The sequence below is a fragment of the Galeopterus variegatus genome, unplaced genomic scaffold, assembly GCF_000696425.1.
Source record: "Galeopterus variegatus unplaced genomic scaffold, G_variegatus-3.0.2 Scaffold1584, whole genome shotgun sequence".
Taxonomy (NCBI): domain Eukaryota; kingdom Metazoa; phylum Chordata; class Mammalia; order Dermoptera; family Cynocephalidae; genus Galeopterus; species Galeopterus variegatus.
The window spans coordinates 409,350-434,506 of NW_007727695.1; the positions used below are offsets into that span (position 1 = coordinate 409,350).

Genomic DNA, 25,157 nt, shown 5'->3' on the forward strand with positions numbered 1-25,157 from the left:
CCTTCTCAGGCAAAGTGCTTGAAGCACCTTCATAAACTTCCTGCTCTTTGGAAGGCACAGGCGAAAGGCCTCATTAACTTGCCTAGCTAATTTTACGATTTAACCAAACACCCCATTCCTGCCTCGATTCATCCAGCCACTGACTGTGACAAACTTCTACAATTGTGAGATAGAGGATGAAGACGGTCCAAGCCAGCTGAAACTCAAGTCCTGAAAACTGAAGTGGGAGATGGAGAATAAGAAAAAATAAATGGGTCACTTAAAATAAATAAATAAACAAACAAATAAATAAATAAATAAATAAAACAGTGTCACATATGCTCCCAAAGCAGAATTTTAGGCTGTGCAGGCTGAGAAGGGAAGAAAGTCATGCCAGCCTCATGGTGTCAGAAAGATGGAGTGCTCCAGTGACAATGACTCTTCCTGTCACCTTGGGGGGCCAGGGGCTATATGGGTTAAGCAGAGTTACATGCTGTCCTCTGAGGGGCATGATTCAATGCTGGTAGGCAGCCGGCCAGAGGTGAGACAGGGCCACCCAGAGGACATGTTCAGCTTGGCAAGGCCCCAGGGCCTTCCCTGCCCACTGAGCCCAGGCCCTGCAGATAGCAGCTTCAAGCTCCTGCTTCCTGATTAAGATTCTGGATGGCGCTGGGGTTCAGTGTAAGGATAGCATGTCCAAGAAAGTTTCACCATCAAGAATCCTAGGGGATAGAAAAGACCCAAGGGGGTTGTTTTATCTGTTCCATTTACACAGGCCTGCACCTCACCCACCCACGATGGACAGAACACCAGTAGAGGCAGAGGGCATGATTCCAGCCTTGTTACCTACAGTCAGGCCCTATTCTAGGTGCACAGGCAAGTAATGAAGACACTGCTCTGGAATCCTTCTTGCTCCCTGGTGAGCTCCAAAGCCTGCACCTGCCCCTCTCCATCCTCTATTCCAGGGCATCTGACTCCAGACTGCAAATCTCAATTGGTGCAAAACTGGCCCCTAGCAGGGATCTCTCAGATGTGCTGGGTTCTTCCCATCAGGCTCCAATGAAGGGGCCAGGGGTTCTGGACCATTCAGGCAGTAACCCCCAAGGGATAGGGATAGCAGCCTCCCAAAAGATATGGCCTCCAGGCCTGTGTGTATCCTGGGCTCACATGAACGAAGGCAACTAAGGAAGACTCAGCAAATCAAAAGTTTCAGGGAGTTCTCTCTTTACCCAGAGTTACCTTGTTACTGAAAATGACTGTGGCCATGCATAATTACTCCAACAAAATGCAGCCGCCAATGAGCTCCCCGTGCTCAATTAGCTTATAATAGTCAGCAAGAGAGCTGCCTAGGTTTAATCCAACTACCCCAGAAGACTTCTTATTATCCCAACTACCTAATGAAAAGTTTAGAACTTGCTTTCTTTTTTTTCTTTTCCCTGGCAAGTGCAAGAATTCCAATCAAAATGGGACTGGTTCAGGTCGAAGAGGAGGGAGCATGTGAACTACTGGAGAAAAGTCTAGAAGAGATGTCTTTATCAGGTGGAACCTGGAGAGAGTCAACTAAAGGAGCCCCTAACTATAGAAGTGCCCACCCCTCTCTCTCCTGGCTTCTACCTATGAGGAGAGCTAGCTCTACCTTCATGAAAGGCGTACACGAGGGCTTCACCCGTGGGGTCCAGAAGGCAGGCTGGGGTCCCAGGAGCCTCAGCTGAGACAGTTCTCACAGCTCCTCCACCTGCCTTCCAGGGTGACCAAGTCTGTCCTCAACCTCACCAAGCAGCAGCCCTCTAAGCACTGTTTTCTCAACCTGGGCTATGTGGAGCTCTGGGTACTTGTAACATTTTGGGGTGCATCAAGTCCTATGTGAGAAATTTACAATATTCTGGGTCTGCACCCAATTTTAAGCCTCACTTTCACAGGTATGTTTGTTTTGTGGATATCTCAAAATGGAGGGGCCACCCAAAGTGGCAGCTTTGCATTTTTAACGCAGGGTTTCTTAACCGCAGGTCAAGGAGGCTCACAACAGTCTTGGGGAATCTCAGGACTCTCAAGTGCTCGGAACTGGGCTTTAAGCCTCTTCAAGATGGCTGTGGGTAGAGGAGGGAAAGGAGAAGGGAAGAAATGGCTTGCCTGCCTGCAAGAGTTCTTGCTTCTTCTTGTCCCTAAAAGTAGGCCCATTTCCCACCATGGACCTCCTTCTGGACATTACAGCAGCAAAGACTCCATCGAACCTCCTTCCCGAAGCCTTTCCATCACCCTGGTCCTTGGGAGTTTCACCCTGCTCTACACTCCTGCAGCACCCACTCCTTCCCCTTGTGGGGACAGTGAGCACACCCAGCCTTGCATGACACTTTCCCTTGATATCCTCCTCCAGACCGCCAGCTCCTTGAGGGTGAGGACACTTGCTTCAACTCCTCTGTCTGTCCTGCCGGGCTTGGCACACACTGGCCTCTAGTTCAATTGCTAGCTGGTAAATTAATTCATGAACTATCTTCCCCCAAAAGAGAGACACATATAGTGACCCAGAATAGTCATCATGGTTTCTCTGCTGCCCAACCTTTACCATCTGGTCCCCATTTGGCTGATGTTTCACTGCCCAGAGAAGGTTCCAGCATCACTGGTGTGTGTTTGGGGAAGATGAGGATGTCAGAGAAAAGATATAACTAGCCTCATGCCAAGTGGTCCAACTTCACTGGACATAATCTGTAAGGTCAGGGAGGTCCCAATCTTCATGACATGCCATACTCCAAGACTTGGGAAGTCTAAGGAGCTAGGAACAACCCAAGTGGTGACAGCTCCCACATTTCTGGGCTGCAGAATGGGCCAGCTTCCCCCTTCCCTCCTGACCCAGAATCACAGTGTGCTTCCCTCTAGATCAGAGCACGCAGCTGGTTCACCCCACAGAAGCGACCACAGGCAGATCTCTGATACCACCTCTCCTCTCTCTGTGGCACAGTGGTGGGGAGGAGAAGGGGAGCATGACATATCTAAGCTCTCCCTGGGTGGGAGAGCCACACACTGACCCACAGATCTTCCAGCAATGCTCCCCAGCCCTACAAGTCCATGCAGAGATGTAACGCCACACCTGAGCGACCACTGAACACAGGCTTCTCCAACAGAGCAGGAAGAGGCTAACATGCTACACCTGCTCTTGGTGGCCCAGGTGCAAGGCACTCGAGTAGTGGCTAATTACTATGCTGCCCCACCCAAGCTCTCCTGGGGACAGGGCCTTCTTGGTCTCAGCATCCTAGTCTCCGAGACATCGTTTAGCTCTACAAACAGAAAAGCAGGCACTCGGACACTCAAACTGCATGAGGCCAGGGACCAGGTACAGCAGTATGGCATACCAGAAAAGCAAGGGGGATGGGCAGGAGAGAGACTGGATTTGAATCCATCTCTGCCACTTCCTGCCTTGTATGATCTTAGGCAAGTTAACTCTTTAAGCCTTAATGTCCTCATCTGCAAAATGGAATCAGCATATCTACCTTCCAAGGTTAATGTGAGATTAAGTGAGCGCAATATGCAGGACACCAAGCACCGTGCCTGGAACATAGCAGACATTCAATAAATGTGCCTTTCTCTCCTTCCCACACCCCTACCATCCATCCTGAGCCGTTCATTTATTTAGCAGTTTTTACTAGAGCCTGCTAGGCGTTAGGCTGTGGAGATAAGATCCCTGCCTCCCTTCCTCATCTCCTGGTCCAGACTGCTGACTCCTGGGGCTGGAAGGAAGCAGGGGAGCACCTCGGGTCTATTCCCTACCATGTGCCCATCCACACACTCACACCCATTCCATTCACCCACTAGTTTACCCAAAAAACGACTGAGTTACCATGTAGGTTACTATGCTAGGTAGTATGGGGCACACAGATAAATCACATGTTCTCAAGAAGGCTGGAGTGAAAAGGACAAGCAAATAAACAGCTATTTAACAAAGAAGATGACAGGTGCCATAAGAGAGGTAGATAAACAGCTAAGAGCCATCAGAAGGGGGGTAGCCTCTTGCCCTGCCCAGGTGACATACACATCCTATGGCTGAGCTGGCTGACTTTTAAAAGAGAATAGAAAAAGGAGCACTCGCAGGTCTGGCACCACTCCTAGCTCCGCAAAGAGGCAGGAGCTATTTAAAACAGCTAGAGGCAGGTTAGAGCCTTTTCTGGCAATTCCCAAAACTCGTGCCTCCTGGAGTGGACTGGGTAACTGGACAGAACCATTACTGTCAAAATCCTATCGATTTTTTTAAAAATCATTTTGCTGTTGCTGGAATGATAAAAGAATCTTGCCATTCAGAGGGAGGGTCCACACTTGGATCAAGGAGGGGCAGGTGGGGGAGAGGAGGAGGGGATTAGAGGGAAAGGGAACCACCCTACAAATAAGCATCAGGGCTAGGTGCAAAAAAACCAAACGGCAAAGGAAATTTATGCATACTAGTAGCTTTACTACCCAATTAATTCAGTAATTTCAAAAACAATTTTATTTATGTTCCATTTGCCACATCAAAAGTGAAAAGAAAATCCTACTGATGCTAAAATAATACCTCAAGGCATCTATTTTTAATCAGTTTTTGAAAAGGGGGGGGGGAGAATTAAAAAAAAAAAAAAGGCAGCCCCAGTTTCTATACAATCTCTCCCGGGCAGACCACCAGCCCTCAGAGAGAGAGCAAGAGAGAAAGAGAGAGAGAACTCAGCCAAGCCCTCTCTGAGAGCCTTCCTGGCTGCTGAAAACCGAGCTTGTCAAAAAAAACAAATCCATAATGGCCCGAGGCTCCTCTCCAATCTATTTTCTGCTCAGCTGGTTTTAAATGAAGTTATTATGAGTCATTAAAACACCCGCAAGCCAGTGGAAGTCAGCCAATTACAATTTTAAATTTAGCCTGTTCTCTGCCCCATTCTCTTGTTTTCTTCCTTTGCCCACAGAATGCTGCTGCTGTTATTTTTTCCCTCCCTTCCTTTACCCAAAGTAGAAGAGACAGTTATGAAAATGCATAGTACTGCCCTGAACGCAGAACCATTCATACGAAACTCAAATTATTACCTTAAAAAATGCAAACTTCTGCCCCCTACAAAGTCAACCCAAGGCCCACCCCAGCCCACCAGATTCCTCAGAAACTCCAGTCTGGGCCCTAAAGGTCACGAGGCTATTTTTAAAGTAAAAAGGTTGTTCTGTGGGGTCTTGTTGAAAAATGTTCCCATCTATCACACAGAATCAACATGTTCGTGGCTGAATCCAAGAGGCGGAAACACACCACCAACATCCGAGAATTAAACGGTGAAGCTGAAATTCAAAGGTAAAGCTGACTTTGCAATCAAGCGTGAATGTCGGTGGAAGTCACTGGATATGATGAGCTCATTTAGTTTTTAAATCTTTAAGGTAATGGTCTGTGCGGGCCCATTACATCAGAGGAACAATTTTGAGAATTTCATGTAAACGCTTCTCCTCAATCTCCTTTTTCTCAAGCTTGCACACACAAATGCACCCACGCACACACAGCTTCTGGTTAGCACTCTGCCCCTCATTTCTGGGAACATAACTGCAGCCTGTCTATATCCTCCAACAAGTAAGTATCCTCCTACTCAACTCACTGTCCAATCCTGTGGAGTCTGCAAGCTCCACAGAACAGACCCCCAGACCTCTGCATATATGAGGGTACTTCAAACAGCTCATGGAAAGATTCATATTATCTTTGCAGTCCATTTTTCCACAAAGTTTTTGACGTACCCTCATATCTCCCATCACCTCCAGGCCTCTCTCCTCTCCAAGACGCACAGACTCTCACCAGGAGACCAGTCCTCTGCCCCAGCCAGACTCACAATTGTACTGCCCCAGGAGAACCAAAGCCACAGACCTAGGTAGCTGGAACACCCGGGAGAGAAGTGGATGCCATGCCGTTTCATTGAGAGTCACAGAAGATCAGCGGTACTGCCCCAGGAGAACCAAAGCCACAGACCTAGGTAGTTGGAACACCCGGGAGAGAAGTGGATGCCATGCCGTTTCATTGAGAGTCACAGAAGATCAGCGTGGAGGCGCAGATGCCACCATGCATATCTATCTGCCTGGTGGCCCTGGGTGAGATGGAACTTAGGGGTCTATCCCTACCAACCAGCCTCCTTGAGAAGAGGGTATAAAATACCAAGAGGCTCCCAGGCCCACTGTGACCAGTAACCATTTACCAAAAAGGAGGATTTGGGATGGCTCCCATAGAATATAAACCTGAGGGCTGTGAACACAGCTGCCCCACACTCTGAAGGTCCCCAGGGCTAAGCAGATGTCACTATCCTATCCTCAGCCCTGAGTCTCCCCACTTAGTAGCTCCAACTGTGGGGCCTCCCTCAGCAACTGCTCACAGAGGCCTGTTCTTCCTGAAGTTCGTAAAGCTGAGGCTTCAGACTCCCCCTGGCACTGGCCCTTACCTGGGAGGGGCTATAGCACTTGATACTATAATCATTTCCTGACAGAGGGCATCTAACATTGTGTAAGCTTCTGGTCTCACCAAACCCAGATCTGCCCCAGTAATGCAAACACTTTAATAACAGGATATTCATTTATTCAACAAACACTTATTGAAAGCCTTCTATGTGCCAGGCACTTTGCCAGATCATGGCATGGAGGATACCAACTACAAGGTATCTGCTGAGTTCTGCAGCCAGGCATACGGTACAGACCCATGCGAGTGCAGTACTTGCAAGATGGGATTTTGAGTAGCAACGTCCAGCGAAGGCCTTGTAAAGCCTAACCCTGCCCACCTACTTGCCCATCCTCAACTCAACTTCAGAAGAATTTCCACAGACCTAGGAAAAGCAGGAGCCAAGCCAGAGAAGCTCCATTCCAGTCCCTGAGAGTCAAGGGACAAGAGCCCACAAAGTTCCAGGTGCTGGGAGCATTCTCTGATCACTCACTCAAGAGCCCTCCCAAGCCTCTTGTGACACTCTGTTCCCCACTCCAACCACTGCCCAACTTCCAAACTAAGAAACTTTGGTGGGGGAGAGGGAGACAGACACAGAGAGACAAAGATAGACACAAGGAAAGGGAGGGGGAGAGACAGACAGAGAGAGAGAAGACCAGCCAGGACAGACGGAGACAAAGACAGATGGAGACGTAAGAAGGAAGACAGAAAATGCATAGGAATGTCAAGAAAAGGCTGAAGCTGACATAGACACAAGGACAGGGACAAAGACGAAGTGAGATGAAAAGAGATTGGGGGGAAATAGAAGGAAAGGAGAAGAGCAAAGCTGAAAAATAAATACCTGCCACCACAGAGATAGTGTGACAGATGGGCAAGGCAGGGTCTGACCCTCCAGCGCAGCCTGGTTAGGGAGCCAGCAAATGGGGGCTGTGGGGAGGGGCAGCAGTGGAAGCCCACCCAAGAATCCTCCCAGAGGGTGTGTGTGTAGGAAGCCAAAGGAGGGTGAAGAGGCCCTGGAAATAAGAAATGGCATTGCCTCTGGGTGGATCCCATGCAAACATCCCTACCATACAACCTCACTGTCCATTTATCCTCAGACAAAAACAAGGGCCAGCAAAGCAGCCCAGAACTTAGAAAGGATGGAAGAGCCAGGAAGGAGAAAAGCGCAAACACGAGAACGAACAGCAGACAGACAGACGTCCCAGCATCCATCCCTCTAGGACACTATTCATTTCCTAAGAGAAGTGTCATCATCTAGCTGTGCAAAGTCACGTGGTGGTATGAAAGGGGGTGTGTGGGGGAGAAACCGCCCTATTTTGGGATAGAAAAATCAGAGAGAGAGAGAGAGAGAGAAGGAAGGAGGTTATTACATAATTTCTACTTTCTTTCCTCTACCCTTAAAGTAATGTTCTATCTGACAGGCTCCTCTCTGAGGGGGGAAAAATGACAAATCCAATCCAAAATTCAACAGCCTGTGTTCTGTTCAGAGAGCACACAGTGTACTGTACAGCCCATAAAACTCCAAACAGCCTCCAGACACTGCCGCAATCGTCCTCCATCAAAACACTTTGTCTTGCATACAAAAATAAGATACAGCGCTGAACAGAATACAAAATCAGCCCATTACAGTACAGGGAGACTGCTACTTAGCAACGAGGGGGCTCTAAAGCCTCGATGCTCTACAGGAAGCAAAAATCTGTCGAGCCTGTTGGGCAAATGATAAACATTAGCAGTATTAAAAAACACAAAAGCCATGTAAATGGATAGACATAATGTGGAAACGAATTTATAGAATAAACTGGGATGGGAGACTTGCAGGGTAGGGGGAGAGGCTGGGATCCAGAGGGATAGAAGGAACGAGCTTCCCCAACCCCTGCTAAGGCGCCATATGGAGACAGAGACATGTGTATGTATTTTGGGGGAGGAATATGTGAACCCCCTCTTCACACAGGGGCTGTAGGTGAAGGGGTGGGAGCTAAGTGATGAAAACACTGTTTAATACAATGACCTGCAAGGAACTTTCCAAACTTTCTCCCTTCACGTAGCCTGACATGAAAGCTTCAGGGCTGGGGGACCCAGGGATTCAAATCCAGTGGCACAGATGTGGGGGGTTTAGCTGCCCCGGGGCGAGCATCGCACCCAGCATCATCACAGAACCTGATACTTGCCGTAAACAAGATCCCTGGCTAAAAAAACAAAAACAAAAACAAAAAAACAACCCAGACAACAAAACCCAAAACACCCCATCTGGGCTGGAAAATCAGTATATTTCATCAGGTAAAGGGGAAAAATACTCTGGCTGTGAATCAGCAGCAGGGTTTCGGATCCCAGCCAAAACAGGAGCTAAAAAGCAAAACCATATTCTTCTGGTCTCAGTTTAGGCTTTTGAGGCAGAAATTGAGAAGGGGCAGGAGGGTGGGGGGCAGTGAGGAAAGGGGGAGAGAAGGGAGGAAGAAAGAAATGTATTTTTCATCAGCCAGTGTATAATTTATAAACAGCATTAAACAGTTTTTGTTTTCTTTTTCCTCTCTCCCGTGGATGGGCTTGGACGGCAGTCAAGCCTGCATTAATTTCTGCTTTGGGTACAGTGTGTTCTTGGAGGCGCATCTGCAAGCGATCATAAACTCTCTGGAATGCTGGCAGAACATCCAGACCTGCCGGCAGGCCAGTGACGACACCACTCTGGGAAAAAGTTCGGGAAGCAGGCCAAATTCAGAGTAGGGAGAGAGAGAAAGAGAGAGCAGTGTGTTCAAGAGAAAGCTGGGGGAGCAGGGGGTGGCTTCCCTTCACTCCTTCCTCTCTCTCTCCCCATAGCCTGTGTGGACCCAAGAGAGGGCAGTCTGGCCTCTGAGGCCCCCATCTGATCTTCACTCTCTTAACCCAAACACTCGATGGTGCCCACCTCTTAAAGCATGCTGAGGAAGTTAAAGGACCCGAGGAACGTTTCCTCTTGGTTATCTTCTGGTTTCAGCCTGACGGCAGAAAGCTAACCAGAAGCAGAGAAAGCTGACGTCCATCAGAGAGTGGGCAGAGAGTGAATGAGTCAGCCGTGGGCTCTCACATGCCTGGACAACCCTCAGTCTCTTGCTCTGAGCAGACACCTAGTCAGGGAAGAGGAAAGTGAAAGGGAGGAGAAAGCTGCCAGGTGAGGAGCCACGGGTCCTGAGAAGCCATTTTTGGACCCTAAGGTGCCTCTCTACTCATCACCCTAAGGTGCCTCATACCACCTCTTTGCTTGCCCCACCTTCTCTAGCTCTGAGAAAAAGAACCCTGAAACCTTAAGCTAAGTGCTCCATAAAGGAAAAATAAAATAAAATACAAAGACCCACAGATCTTTGCCAGCTCGTAATTTTTTTCTTGCATCCTATCATGACAGGGGAAAGCATAAGAGAACCAGTCTGGCAGACAGATGACCCAGGTCCCGGGTAATACGCACCCCGGCCACCCCCATGCTGCTGCTGGAACTAGAAAACCTACCAGCAAAAGCCCACACCCTTTCCTAGTGGCTCTGGCTCTGGGGAAGAGCCTGGTTCAGGGCAGGTTTCTCAACAGGCATGGCTCAGAATGCCTCGACATGGGCAAGGGAGGAGTGAGTGGGGGGACCTGTGGCTGGCAGGACGGACTCCCAAAGAAGGGCTGTGTGGCCCATAGCAGTGCAGAAGGCACAGGCCTCTCGACATCCAGCCACACCCCAACATGAACTGCCAGGCTTGACTTTCTGCAAGGGGTCTTATACATCCTGACATCCCAGCCTAGTCTATATCAAAAAGCCCAACAGTCCCTTCTATTCCAGAGGGAAAAAAAGGGTCACTCCCTTACTCAATCTTTCAGTGGATCTCCAGTGCTTTGGGGAAAATAAAGATCATTCTGCCACTCCTGCCTGCCATAATCCTGTCCCGTCCTGCCTTCTAAACCCTGCACTCTCCTCTGTGCTCTGCACCCAGCCCACACTCCCTGGCTGAACTGCCCATCCCCGTAGGTGGCTCAAGCTGCCCCTCACCGAGCCCTTTCAGACCACTGCTCTCAGCACCGATTTAAGTCCGACCACCCTCTGGAGGGAACACCCTCTCTTCTTGTGGAACTCTTGCCTGGCACTTCACACACACTGTCATCTGCTATCAGGACTTTGCAGCCACACCGGTCTTTCCTACTAGACTTAAGCCCCTTGAGGGCAGAGGTGCTGTGGTATTCTCCACTGTTAAAGCACAGAACCTGATGCCTAAGTGGTGCTTATTAAACATCTTCTGGCTCCAAAAAGGAATGACACCCCCAGGATAGGACCAGGCCACACAAATACACAAACTGCTGAGTATGTAGCCAAGCCAAAAATAGGGGCAAGCAGTTCTAGGTGTTCTCACTTATAATCCACCAGTACATTAAACCAAGCTGTGGGAAATACCACCTAATGGGAAAACTTACACTGGCCAATCTCAGAACCAATATGAGTCACTGCCTGAGTCTGTGGTCTTTGCATGGACATCCCAAAGCCCGAAGTCACCTCTTACGTTAGAACAAGGAGAGACAAGGAGACAGCAGATCCACCAATGCTTAAGGGGCAGGGGCCCACAAGGGATAAGGCACTGAAGTGTCAGGAGAAAGGCTTCAGCATCATCTCAGGACACAGATTGGGGCGGGGGTAATTCTTCTCCTGCTCACTGCCACAGTCCTACACCAAGCTTCACCCTCCCACAGGGCCAGTTTTGCAAAGACTTGGAGGTCACCTCTCTTCCCACCCCAAGCCTCTTTCCAAATACTCAAACCCTTCTGACCCCCAAAACCACCTCTGAGAATGCAGGGCCTGGCAAGGTCATCTCATTAGTTAATGAATTGGGTTATTGTTAATTAATTTAAACTTATTATTATCATCAGGTATATCTCATAAACACTGGATTAGTTAACACATTCAAATTGAAATAAAAACTTCAATTAAACTGAACATTCACTACTACCATTTAGGGTCTTTGAAAAAAAACTAAAAAAAAAAAAAAAGTAAGAGAGAGAAAAGAGAAAACACTGCCTCTCAGAAGGGCCTCCTACAGGGCAAACTTCTAATTAAACAAATTGTCAATTTCAACACAATGAAAACTGATTTAGGAGTGTAAATTTAGTATTCCAGTCTGAAAATAAGAGCTCAAATTGTCAGTCTCCTACAGGCTGATTTCATGTGATAAGGAAAGGAAGAGGAGAGGAGGAAGAAGGTGAGAAAGGAGGAAGAGCTGCAAAGGAAAAGCAAGCTGGAGCACTGTCTTCCTCTCATAAATGACATCTCTGCGGAATTCAGTGTGGCCTGTTCTCAAGCATTGGAGAAACTCTTTTCTTGCCTCCTTCATTGCCCCCCCCATCCACTGCGCCCCCCCCCAACAGATTAGAAAAAAAATATTAATCGTGTATGATGACAAACTTGGCTCAGCACTCACTGTACATACTGTACCCACAAGGCTGGCTCCCAGCCAGGCCTGGCCCCGTGCCAGAACTACAATAACAAACACAGGCAACGCTTGCCAAGAGGGGGTGGGGCAGCCAGTGCTGGGGAGCCAGGAAGCCAGCACCATTCAGCTCCGCTGAGCAGAAGAGAACAGCAGGAATGTGCCTGCCAAGGACAGCCACATTTAGGGGAGCTGCCGTGACCCCTACCCATATTCCAGACTCACTTCTACACCGCCTGCCCCTTAAAAAAAAAATGGTCCCCATAGTTCTGGGGCAACCATTGTTCTTCTAGGCTCTGTGCTACTGCTCCAACCGTTGGTTATCTTCTGTAAAATGGGTCCACATTACATACCTGGAGGGGCCATTGTCTCTGGCAGCTCCCTGCACCAGAGCCTTCAAAACAGAACAAGAAAATCTCGCATCATCTAATGAAACATCTCCTGTAAAAACTCACATAGTTCTGTTATCAGGCATCTGGGGGCAGGAATCAGGATCTGTAAAAGCACTGCTGGAATCTGCGAGAAGACCCAGCACCACCAGCCCAGCCCTCAGACCCCAACTCTGCAACAAGGCCAGGTCTCTCCAGAGACCCCTAGGCTGTCACTGCTTCACAAAGGAGCAAACAATTCAGGAAGTGGTCTAACCTCACTAAATCTTTTGTGCTCTTTTATTTTCAAGACATCCTAGCACAGGGCTGAGAGGTATGCAGGACGAGAGAAAGAAAAGAAAGCAGAAATATTAGACTCTGCAGGCTATGAGCTATCTGCAAGGGTGAATTAAAACACTATTATGACTCTTCTTACCTGCCCCATCACCAAATCCGCCTTTACAAGGGCACTGGCAAGAGACCATCAGAGTGACAAGTCATTTGACACCATCAGCCTTCAATGTCCAATAAGATAGGCATGGAAGGGAAAAACTGGAAACTGGGACCCAACTCCAAAGCCTCTGGGGTATCCATATGAGACCATGGGACCTTGAAGTGGCCTCTAAGACAGGACCAGAATACACTTCCCCAGGGAACTGTCGGCTCTTGGGGCGGGGGAGGGGGGTGCAAAGTCACTATCCCATCTGGACTGGGGACACGGGGCCCACCTGAACGTATGTAAGTAACCCCTCTCCGCCTGGCCGCTCCCACCAGCCCCACCAACACTACTGGCCTGTGATTCACAGCAGAAACAGTGGCTAACTCATGTTTGGTCCCACTGCCTGGAAGTGGGGTGCAACAGGGGTCAGAAGGCCATATGGGGGTTGCCCCCGATAAGCCCTTTGGTCATAACAGTTCCAACTGCAGGAGAGTTCAGGCAGGAGAGCAGAGTCTCTCTGAATTGTCCACCAGCCTCCTGGGCTGCACCCACCCATTCATTTAATAAATATTTGTTGGCTCCAGTAATGTGCCAGGCAATGTGCTAGACACAATGGGGACAGATCCTGTCCCCAAGCAGCTTCTAGTCTGTTAGAGGAAGAAAGGAAAAGGGGAATTACATTTGCCAAGAGCCTGTTATGTGTCATATAGTGCTAAGTATATGATGGGAGCCCTACAACCTCTCTGAGGTAGGGTTAAATACTCTCATTTTACAGATGAGGATACTGAGACTCGCAGAGCTTACATTTCTTGCCCAAGGTCATATCTTCAGGAAGTGGGTGCCCAAATTCCTTCCCAAGTAGGGGAGATAAGACAAGACCATAAATAACCACAACAGAAAGAAGAAAGACAGCACCCAAAGATAGCTTCAGATAAAGAAATACAGGCATCCAGAAGAAGGCATGGTTGCTTCTGGCTGCAGGTGGGGAAGAGGCAAGGATGGCATCGTGGAAGAGACCTTGAAAGATCTGGGAAGAGAAGGAAGGGCTATTCCAAGCAGACAGATGGGTGCACAAAGCCACGGAGCTCTGGAGGCAAGGGGCACACAGCGCAACCAATCCAGCGGATGAGTCTGGCTAGCACCCCAGACTCGAGGAAAGAGTAACGGGAAAGGATGCTCACTGGGGCGAGTTATGGAGAGGGCTATAATAACAGGCTGGAAAGTATACTGCTCCCTTCAAAGTGTCCAGAGCCACACAGGTGCATGGGACAGGGAGCAAAAGAAACAGCAAACCCACACTTGGCTGCTGGGGTGGGAAGGGATAGACAACCCTTTGGCAGGAGGTTCATGAAACCACACACAGAGCCCTAAACAATGTACAAAGCTGAAGGGAAGCAAGAGCATACAACATGCAAGTCATGAAAACAGAACCTGAGTGCCAAACAGGTGCCACACACAGGAATGTGAGTGCGTGGACTCAGGACTCTGGGCTGAGGGGGGACAGGTGGGCAGGACGAGGACAGCTCACTGGAGGAAGGTGTCAGCATGTGGAGGACCACAGGAAGGAGGAATGGGACATACAAAGACATGGACAGCATGGACATGCCGAGGTAGACAGCTGCCTGGCACAGCCAAGTCCCTGGATCTGGAAGAGGGCAGAATAGGAAGTGAGAAGGAGCTGGGGCACTTTAGGAAGGGCCATGAAGGCCAGGGAGAGCGATCACATCCAACACAGAGCTCAGCCACAGGGGCTTTGCTGCAGGGTGGTGGCCAGCTGAAGCACAGAGCACCACAGAAGGGCGTTTACAGGACTGGACACAAGACAGCTGGAGAGGGAGCAGAATGCAAACAGCCAGCCAGGCAGAAGCTTCTGGAGTGAGGTGATGGGGACCTGCCCCAGGTCCCCTTTGTGCTCTTTTATTTCCAAGACATCCTAGCACAGCACTGAGAGGTATGCAGGACTAGAGAAGAAAAGAGAGCAGAAATATTAGACTCTGCAGGCTATGAGCTATCTGCAAGGGTGAATTAAAATGAAGGGTGACAGCTTCGGAAGTGGGGAAAAGGGAGGAAGGTAGAAGCAGCAGCACCTGACATTGATTTTAAACACCAACTGCATGCCAAGGAGCTTGCTACAGATGCCTTTAACATATATCCTGTCGCCTAATCCTCAAAAAAAAGTTATATGAGCTACAAACACCTGCACCTGACAGATGCAGAAATGGGCTCACAATGGCCATATATCTGGCCAAGGTCACACACTTAGCACATATCACAAACAGGATCTGAACCTTCATCTATCCAGTCTCAAAGCCCATGCTCATTTCACAAACCCAAACTGCCTAGAGGGTTGGTTGCTTGAAGCGAAGTGGGGAAAGAAGAGGCAGGTGTCGGCAGTTGCCCACATGCAGGGAAAGCAGATCAAGTAAGAAGATAGGCCTCTCCCCTCCCCTAAAAATGGACTCCAAAGTTGGAAGACAAGGGAATTTGAGGGAAGAGAATATGCCCCTGGCAGAGAGGTGCTGAGACCTCTACAACTGAAGGCAGGTAACCCTTCAGCCTCGAAGCCATAGCATCAGACCTGCTAGATCCTTCCCACTGCCAAGAATACCTGGGCATGCTGAATGTCAGGTGCTTCTACTCTTCCCACACCTCATGGGGCAGAGCAGCTTTGCCCAAACACGAGCAAAATTACCAGCAGCCACTCAGTCAACCCCACTGGAATTGGATAGAATTAACTTGTAAAAGACAGCACACTATAACTAGCTTTGTGTTCCAACCTTTCTATATCTATTTAATTAAAGGCTCCTGTATAATGTGAACCCAATAATCAGATTCATTAGAAAACGAGAACCTAATTCCACAACTGTTTTGCTAATGAAACTGCAGTCTACTTTGGAAGGCAGATCACACGGAGCACTGGGTGCCAACGACACCCTGGGAGACCCAGGAGAGCTTAAGGATGGGTTCATCCAGGTGGTCACACCGTCAGGATGGACTTTCTTCCCCATGAACGTGGAGGGAGGATCCACAGGACAAGGTGGACCAAGGCTCCAGCTGGCAGTGGGGGCATCCAGGCCACAGCAGGCTCTGAATGGGGGTGAAGGTGGGCAGGAGGTAGTTGTCTGTGCCTGAAGGGACAAGTTAAGGCATCTTTGCCTACCTGAATGAGCCAGTAAGTGCATTCTCAGTCGCAAACTATCCAGGAACCGCTTTCCGCAGAGCTCACACCCGTACGTCTTCATCCCACTATGTAGCTTCCTGTAGGGGAAAGGAAAACACAGGTTGCTGCTGCTCTGGCTGGACAGAAGGTGGGCCCACCCCTACCTGGGGGCTTTGCAGCCATCCCTCTGGCAGGTGACAGGAGGAAGGGAGGTAGGGGGCATGGCTGATGTTGACGGCACTGATGGAGACACATTGCTGGATCCTCAGACAGCGTACATCACCCCCTTTCCCATGGACTGCCACCAATGAAGTATCCATTCCTGGTCCTACCCAAGGACTAGAAGAACAGGGCACTTCCTGCTGCTTTACCCACTGGCACATAGGCCAGGGAAAACGATCTCATCCAATTTCAGAGGGGGAAGGAAGACACACCCAGGACAGTCAGACAGACATAAAGCTTACTGCCAAACTAGCACAGATCATATACAGAGGTCCCCTGGCCTCTGCTTCGCACCTAGGTGACAGGACTGCCCTCGCCGAGCTGCACCTGCCAGACTCAGGAGGACTGCACCTGTGTCTTTTCTCTCTCCTCTCTCCAACTCCCACTAAAGTGGCACAAAGGAGCCTCTGAATAAGCTTATGAATGAATTGATGTCTTTATGGACACAGATGCTTCTCTCAGGGCATCCAGATGTTCTTAGATCTACAGAGTCTCCTGGCACACACACCCTTCCCCTGAGGCCCAGCGTAAGAGGTATCTTCCCTCTATGTCCTGCCCCCACAGAAAGAAGGGTTTCAAGAAACCAACATCATTCTCTAAACCTAAGGTGGTAGTACTCATTTTTGGCTTTCCAAAATACTTTCACACACGTTATCTCATTTGGCCATCACTATGATTCTGTGAGGTGGGCTGGGCATGTATCTTCCCTTGATCACAGGCCCAGCCTTCAACAGTACCCAATCCCAACTTCCAACTCAGGGCCATTCCCACCAGACCCCCAGGCTCAGTTGTGAGCCCATAAGACACAGGGAACCAGGCAGGCCAGCAGGAAGCAGAGTGCTGAGAGAGGCTCTGAGCTGCCAGGTGTCCTGGAGCCCCAAATTTCCTCCCCCCCCCACTCCTATTTTCAGGCCCTTACATGCCCCTGCTGGATCCAGGTCGAGCCTGCACCTCTGCCCCAGTCTCTGCACCTTCCTCACAACTTCCCCAAGGACCTGAGCCCTAAGGACCAGCACAGTGGCAGCCAGAGACAAGATCTGTGTAGGAGGAGGGCCAGCCAGGAGAGAATGCAAAGCCTTCTGAGAGCCAACACCCCATAGCCATCAGAAGGTAAATGTGCTAAGACCACAGTGAAGGGCTAGAGAGCTGGTGCTGATGCTAGATAAAACTGCAGGTGGGGAGAGGGAGTATTATACACTCAAGCCGCCAGTACCCAGACCTGGACCTCAGTGCCCAGATCATGATAATGAAACCAAGCCACCCACTACCACCCTCCAAATCCCAGAATGAGAATGTAAGAGCATGTCAGAACCATGCGGTGCCCCCAGGTGAGCCTCCTTAGCACCACGGTCTGTGGGACACCATGGCATGAGGACAGTGTACGGTGTCCAGTGTGTGCAGCCTTTTGATAGGGATCACATACAGTTCTCTTCGTAGAACTCTTTCTTAATCACATTGTTTTGTTTGCTGACTTTCCCTTTACCGCCTTGCCAAAGACAAATGATTTCTCAATCACAAACACATACACACACACACACCCCATCCATGACACCACAGTGCACCCCACCCCCCCTGTTATCTCACTCCTGGCCATGGCTGATCTATCCAAATTGAGAAATATTAACAGTACAGAACATTTTAGCTGAACATCCTTAACTCTAAATATATTTCACAATACTGGGCACTGGGACATGTCCTAATAGGGTTTGGGTGAAGCACGTTTTAAAATATGCACCCAAGTATGTGAGTGCGTGTGCATGCACGTGAGCACACACACATACACACACACACACAATAGCAGAGTTTTCCTGTCACTTGCCCAGGCATGATAGATGTTTGCTTTTCTAAGAGATGTTCCATGGAGTGGCAAAGGCTCTGTTCACAAGTAACTCAGCAGACGAACTTCCCACGCACTATCATGGTAAGGTCTGGTGGACTGCAACATATGGGTTTCATTGTGATTTATTTTCATTCTTTTCTTCACTGATGCTTTGTTAGCTTCCAGGGGTGCCCACCTCTCAGGGGTGGCTGTCGGGAGGAACAGAAGGACACACATCCATTTGGATTTGTCTTCCAAAAGGACTCTGAAGTGACTAGTCTTTAGATTTGGGGAGCCACCACCAAGCTAAACTCTCCTCTTGTGCTCCTGTCTCTTCTCTCTGAGGGTTCTAGATCAAATCCCTCACCCTGATGAACACACTTTGAGTAACCCCATTGCCTTTACGTGCGAATGGATTTGCCTAGCAATTAGTGGAAGTGGCTATTCTTGGCCAACTGGACTGGCTTGGTGTGAAAGCTGATGAGCACTTGCCCAGTTGCTACAGAGGTAGCAGGGTACGGGGAAGAATGCCCAGCGAGCATCCCAAAGACCTGGATCCCGATCCAGAATCAGCCATTACCTTGTTTTAAGACCTTGGACAAGTCACGTGATCACAATCTCCCTGCATTTTCTCGCTTGTAAAGTGATGTGGATGATATCTAAAATTTTGGGTGGAGACACAATTTTATTATTCAAAAGTCTTGCCCATATCCTTTAACTGGCCTCTAACTAAGGAGTTCCTACAAGGGGGCACTCTTACTTCCCTTGAGCCATGTCCCACTTGTCACTGTCCGCTATGTTATCCTCTGATGCCTAGGCAGTCTAGACCCAACCCAACAATCTATTCATTTTAAAACCTTCTAATCCAGATTACCCAAGTCTCCTCCTTGATGCACCTGCTATTTATCTTTCAGTGGAATAAACTTTCAGAACAGATCACCAGCCTTTCTTCAAAACCTCACTGTTGCCATCATTTCTCAGCCTTCAGAGACACAGGTGTCCCATCCTGTCCAATCCTCAGGATATAAAGCCTGCCCTGTGACTGACCCACGAACTCAGGGCCCCATACAGGTTGCCAGAAGCGAGTATGGCATCCACATGCTCCCACACATAGTACATGACACACACTTTGCCCCATTGGTAGAGAGACCTGGGCAAAGCACACACGGTTCAGAAGAGAAAACGAAGACAACTACACAGGCTGGGAGTTCAACAGAGCCCAACACTGATTTGCTGCATCTTTAATTATTGTTCATATACCAAAGGAAGAATGTGGAAAAGTGGAGGCTTCTCCTAATTCAAAGAAAAAGGAAATGATGGAGAAAAATGTGAGTTCACTCAAGGGACGTGCTACCAGCAGACTCTCTATGGCACAGTCTGCAGATCAGCCAACATGGAAATAGAATTCCAACTGGTTTCTAGAGAAAAGGTGCAAATTCGTATGAACTCGTGGTCTATTTCCTCTTCAGACAACAGCCTCCCTCCACTACATCATGCAACTGCAAAGCATTCAGATCAAAATGGAAATCTGTCCACTTCCTTCCTTACCACACACACTCACTTCTTCCCAGTCTGGTCCTGACTTTTCACAAGGTCTATCGGCTCATAGCCATCTGAGATCACTAGCCTCCACTGTGACCTCTAGTAGGGAAGGAGGTCAGCTGGGGACATTTTTGTACCTTTCTGCATACTGCCTTGGTGGATGATAGGCATTTTCACACTCTCTTCTCTGAGAAGAAGCCACACTGCTGAACACCACTTTGAAAGTAACCCAGTTCTAGCATGGTCCAAGCATCTCCATCCTATACTCAGTGGAAGATCCATCTCCCCCATATGCTCTAGGTCTCCACCACCCATTCTTGGGGAGCAGACTCCACTTCTCCCCAACTCCTAGTGGTGACCCACCACAGACCACACTTGGCCCATTACATAAACCCACCTTGCACGTAACATTTTTTTCACTCAAGTCCAAAAAGACAAAGAAAAAAATTAACCTCTGACAGGTTTCTGTTCATATTCTCAAGAAAGCTGAATCATTATGAGAAATTAGAAAGATCTGAACCTTCTAACGAGTAACTGAAGAGAAGGATCCATTCCTTCTCACCAACTCTCAACCACACAACTCTCACTAGTAAATCCAAGGTAGAAAGACACAAGCTCATCATCCAGTTTCATGCTGCTGCACATCTGAAAACCCATGAAGATTCTGTCTGCTTTAGACTGTAAATTCTATAATAGCAGAAGCCATGCCTATATTTCCTTTTCTTTAAAAGGGATTGCTCAATGCTGCTGAAGAAATCCCTCTGTGTAAAGCGAGATCTAGGGCATTGCTCTCTTCATCCTAGCAACGCCCCAAGTACAACAGCTTCATAGGCAGCCTCCAGTTCAGAACTGGACCCTGCCCTGTGGCTCCTAATGTCCACACAAGGAAGGCCAACGGCTATGCCATAGCAGCATGAAGCCTGAGCTTTAGACCAACCTCTCATCCTCAGGATAAGCCTCATCAACCCAGCCCACCTAGAAAAAGAACAGTAGGAAGGAGAGACCCAAACCAAACTCCATCCTCCCTACCCTCAGCCTGCAGAGACAGTTGGCCATAACAGCTGCTCCCTAAGGGCACCCTTTATGTCTACTCTCTGTGGGAGCAGCTCAGCCCCCTTCCATCCCACACAGCCAAAGACCAAGGAAGAAGGCTAGGAGAAGGTAAGGTCTCACTGAACTACCAGATGCCAATAGGACTGTCTGGCTGACAGAAGAGCTCAAAGCCCAGCACTGCCAACACCAGATTTCTTCCCAAGTTCCTCTGCCTAGAGACAAACGGCAAAGTCGAAGCAGAAGGGAAGGTGCAGAGAAAGAATTCACAGTTCCAGTAACTCAATGACTGGGAAGCTGTGATTGCCTGACCTGTGAGTTTTGCTGGACAGACCAGCACTGGGAACTAGGACCTGTAACTGGGGACAGCACATGGGAGGCAACACCATTGCTGGACTACGCACTGCCCTCTCCCACCCAAGTGAGGAACAATAAAGTGTGGAACCCATCCTACAAGGGCTTTTATAAGATAGTCTTTTCCTTTTTCTCAGCTTAACTGGTCCATTCCCTACATCAACACTTGGACCAGGCCAGTGTGGCCCAGAAAGTCCTTCTAACTCACCCTGTCCTTGGTTTGAGGCTGCTCCACATGCAGAAGTCACCCCAGTGCTCAGGGTGCTTGCTTTCGGATTCTGTGACCATCAATTTGAACTACTCAGTGCTTCCAAGGGATACTGAGAACAGACATAGAGACAGGAGATTCTGTGATCAAGACTCAAACCCAGGTCTAACAGACCCTGTCTTCTCTCAAGGCTGCCACCTACATGAGAACCAACACTCTCCCAGATCCTCTACTTACCAGGAGAACCCAGCCACTGTGCAAACTTCCTAGTCTGCTCTTGAAGGGTGCCTGGGACAACTGGCATAGACGTGCTGTGTGTGTCTCCCACACAAGGATGGTGTGGGGCAGGCTGCTTCACAGAGCTCTGCCAACGCTCTCGGTCTCAAAAGCAACAACTGATTCCTAAGCTCAGTGGGAAGAGAACCTCAGCCTGGCTCCACTCACCTCTCTAAGTAGAAATAGAATTAAGAGAGGGAAGAGCTTACATACTTTGGTAATGGGCCTACCTTTCTTCCTTGTAAGTTCAAAACATACCTTCAATGTCCGTTTACCTTGAATTCAAATGACAAAAGAAAGGTCACATAGTCAACGGCACTCTGTTCTCTAATTTTATGAGGAAGAGATGAACAAAAAGTTATTAGGCTATCAGGGATTTCCTCCCAAAGAAACTTCCGGAGAGATTGCAGAGTGTTTCCGTATCTGGCCGATCTCCTATACTTTCTACATGTCTTTTTGTGGGAAAGGAATACTCTGAACAGAACCCCTTCTACTAGAGGTCTCTACCCTGAGCCAGAGTAGGTTATTCACAGGGCACCTGGGACACTCAGAGAACATTCCCTACCTTCTAAGGGTGAATCATATCCTCCTAAGGTCTCTTAATGCCCCCACCAAATGCCATATTCCAGGTTTGGTAGGCCATTAGTCCCACCCACTGTCATTCTCCTTACACACTTTCTTGGAATAGTAAGTCCACAGTTCAAGACTAAGCCATTTATAAGTCCCTCCAAACTACCAGTTCCTTAAGAAAAGAACCATGTCCTTATCTCTGCCTTCAATGCCCTCAGCACAGATTCAGGCAGCCAGAGCAGACATATGAGAAGCTATTGCTAGTGTGGAAATCTCCAACTACCTTGCGACAAAGGGATTCCTGAGCACTAAAATCTGGCCCTTGGGACTGCCTGGAATCAGAGAAAAGGCATGGTACCCCAGGGGAGAAAACGAAAGGATAGTTCTAATCTTGGCTGGGGAATGGGTCACTTTCATATTCTCAAGGCATAAGGGAAATTATCCTTTACCCACTTTTTTTTTTAACATTGAGATTAGACAGTCATTTGACAAGCTGTGAATGCTTAGCTGGTATTACCGCAAATTATCCTTCTAGCAATAGACTTCGTTGCTCCTTGACTAGTCAATATTAATAAACATTACCGAATGCTTTTACAACACAATTTATTTTTTAATACAGCTCTTTATGTATGCCATAAAGTAAATATACCAATAAAAGCCAAGGATTTCAAACAACAAATTACAAAAACAACCAAGAACTAACAGAATGGTAGTTAACGCCTTCCATGCTGCAGGTTTTGGGGGTACCCAGTGGGTTCCTCTCTGCTGGGGATCCAGGCCAGGAGAGTTAGGAGAAAGGGTGGTCATTTGGTTGTTTTGGAGCCTTTTAAATGTAGGGGAGAGAATATCAAAGAAGCCATGTTTTCTCAAGAACCATCTAGATAAAAAGTGTGGTATGTTAAATATATATAGGGCTGGGGACAGGAGACCAGGTTTTCACTCCAGCTCTGCTGGTAACCATCAAATGACCTTGGGCCAAACCACTTACCCTCTCTAGATTCCACATTATACCTTTGCAACAATGCAAGGGTTGAGTTAGATGATTTCTTAGATTCTCTCCAATCAGATTTATGGAACTGAAACATTGTGGAGCTGACATGGGTCTGTACTAAGCTGGGCTTTACCTCCTTTAGGAAGGATCCATACGAGATTCATCTTCTCAATCTTCATAGGGGAAGAACCCAGAACATAGGGGCTCAGTGCATCTTTGATAAATGAATAAACAAACAAGAAAAAGGATTTGAAGAGAAAAATGCAGAGGTGGAAAAAATCCATCCTCTCTCTATACACACACGCACGCGCGTGCGCGCACACACACACACATGCACCAGTGCAAGAACAGTTATCCCTATTGTACAAAAGAGAAGCCCTCCATGGGATTTTTAGGAAAAAAGCCATGCATCTTTTCTTGGCCTGGGATCAAGGCCAATCTGCAGCCAACCAAAAAGTAGGAAGAACTATCCTGAGCCTTGAAAACATGAGGAAGGACCATGGCATTCCGCGCAGCCATAACCACACCAAGTACAGTACTTTCAGATAAGGCTGCCTGCGAGTGTTAAAATACAATGTCAGAAATGACAAAGGGCACGCTAATCTCTCAAAGAGGGATCTTCATGACTGCTGAGCACCAGGAGGTCTGGGCTTCTGGCTATTACGTAACTGGTCCTTTGTTTTAAAATACTGAGTTCTCCTAAGTCATTTACTTGAAATATCTCTATCAACAAATTTCACCAAGAACAAAAGTTTTTCATTTGTGCACTGGGCTATGCGATGATCTTATCGCACACAATCTCATACAGTCTCTTTCAACAAGGTCTTAGCGTGCTTATCTGCGAAGTTCCTGGTAGCCAAATATGATTGAAATGTTCTATTTATGCTCACTGGATTAAGGGGATATTGCAAAACTGCACAAAAACCTGGCAGATGTAAGCAAGGTATTACAGCATGGGCAGTTAAGATCTGAGGGGAAGGGATCAATATACACTTTTGTAGTTTTCTTTCTTTCCTTTTTTCTTTTAAGAAACCAGAAAAGTTGTGCTTTTAGAAAAGGGAATAGGAAAAATAGTAAAATGCCTTAAGATTTATAGCTTCTCTGAGTTTTTTCCAAACCCGAAACAGAGCACCATGCTGCCTACTTGATGATGTCAGCCCAAGGGAAACAAAAACAAATTCAAAATATTCTCTCCAGATCCTAAAGGGCCGTATAAGGGAATTAAACTATGGTGACGGATGAACAGGGTTTTTGTTTTTTCTCTCTCTCTCCCATGCAAGGCTTTTAAAACCAGCACAAATACCCAATTTCTGGGGAAAAAATTTTCAAAAAGCTAGAAATTGTCTTTTATCTCCCTGTTTTGCCTGGGTATGTGGAGGAAACGTCTTTGTCTCCTAGTTTTCTAGGCTCATTTTTACATTTCCACTTTAGCCAGGAAGCCAAAATGCTACCTTCAAAATCTACAGACCAGCCAAGGAATCTCAGAGATTGTTAAGAATAACTGAGGTTATTAAAGGCTTAGGAAGAAAGTTCCTTCAGAATTAAACCATTCTGAAAACGTTTTTAATGTGTATTGCCTCATTCTTTCTGCTTTAGTACACTGAAAATTAAATTACTTTACTATGAGGATTCTGAGCTTGACAGCCATCACTCTACACATCAATTACGAACACAACATAAGAGACTGGGCAGATGACCTGTATGAGCACCAACACACATTATGAAAGTTATTGTTATTTGAATGAAGAAAAAATGCAAAAACCAAGGAGATGTTCACTTATTTACTGGTTCTTTTTTCCTTTCTTCTAAGAAAAAGCAAATAAAATCTAATCAAGTGAGGTTTTATAATAATGAAGCTAACGGATTTATACATCGGGGGCATCTGCCTTTGAAAGGGCTTCCTGAGGATCATCTCAACTCCCCTGTGGCTGGAAAAGAGTGTGCTGTCCCCATTCTGTGGAGGTGGAAGCTGAGGCTAAGTGACTTACTCTCCTGTGTAAGCAGGTAGAAGTCTCCAGACTTCTGACCTCAGGATTTGCCTTCATGTTTACAAACCCAAGGAAAGGCCTTACTATCTGCCCATAATGTCCTCCCCAAGCCTCTGGGCTAGAGTCTCTCCCTGAGAGGTGCGGGAAAACCACCAGCAATAAAGGAGACACAGAGCATACCTGAATTTACCTGACCTAATCAGGCAGAAGCAAGAACAGAGAGGCCTCTGAGAGAAAAGATAAACTGAATGACCGACGGCACCCAGAGACACAGACAGGCTGATCTCACAGGGACATGGTAACCTCCTTGCAGGGAGAGCATGCTGACTCGTCCCCCCCCTGCTATTCACCCTGTATCTATC

General features: G+C 47.9%; 1 protein-coding gene across 1 annotated transcript in view; it reads right to left on the minus strand.

Annotated features, from left to right (window-relative positions):
- Positions 1 to 25,157, minus strand: part of ZBTB16 (zinc finger and BTB domain containing 16) — a 175,864-nt gene that overhangs the window by 72,747 nt on the left and 77,960 nt on the right. Inside the window, exon 2 of the mRNA XM_008577829.1 lies at positions 15,776 to 15,873. Coding sequence (XP_008576051.1) covers positions 15,776 to 15,873 — 98 coding nt within the window. The remainder of the gene's footprint in view (positions 1 to 15,775; positions 15,874 to 25,157) is intronic.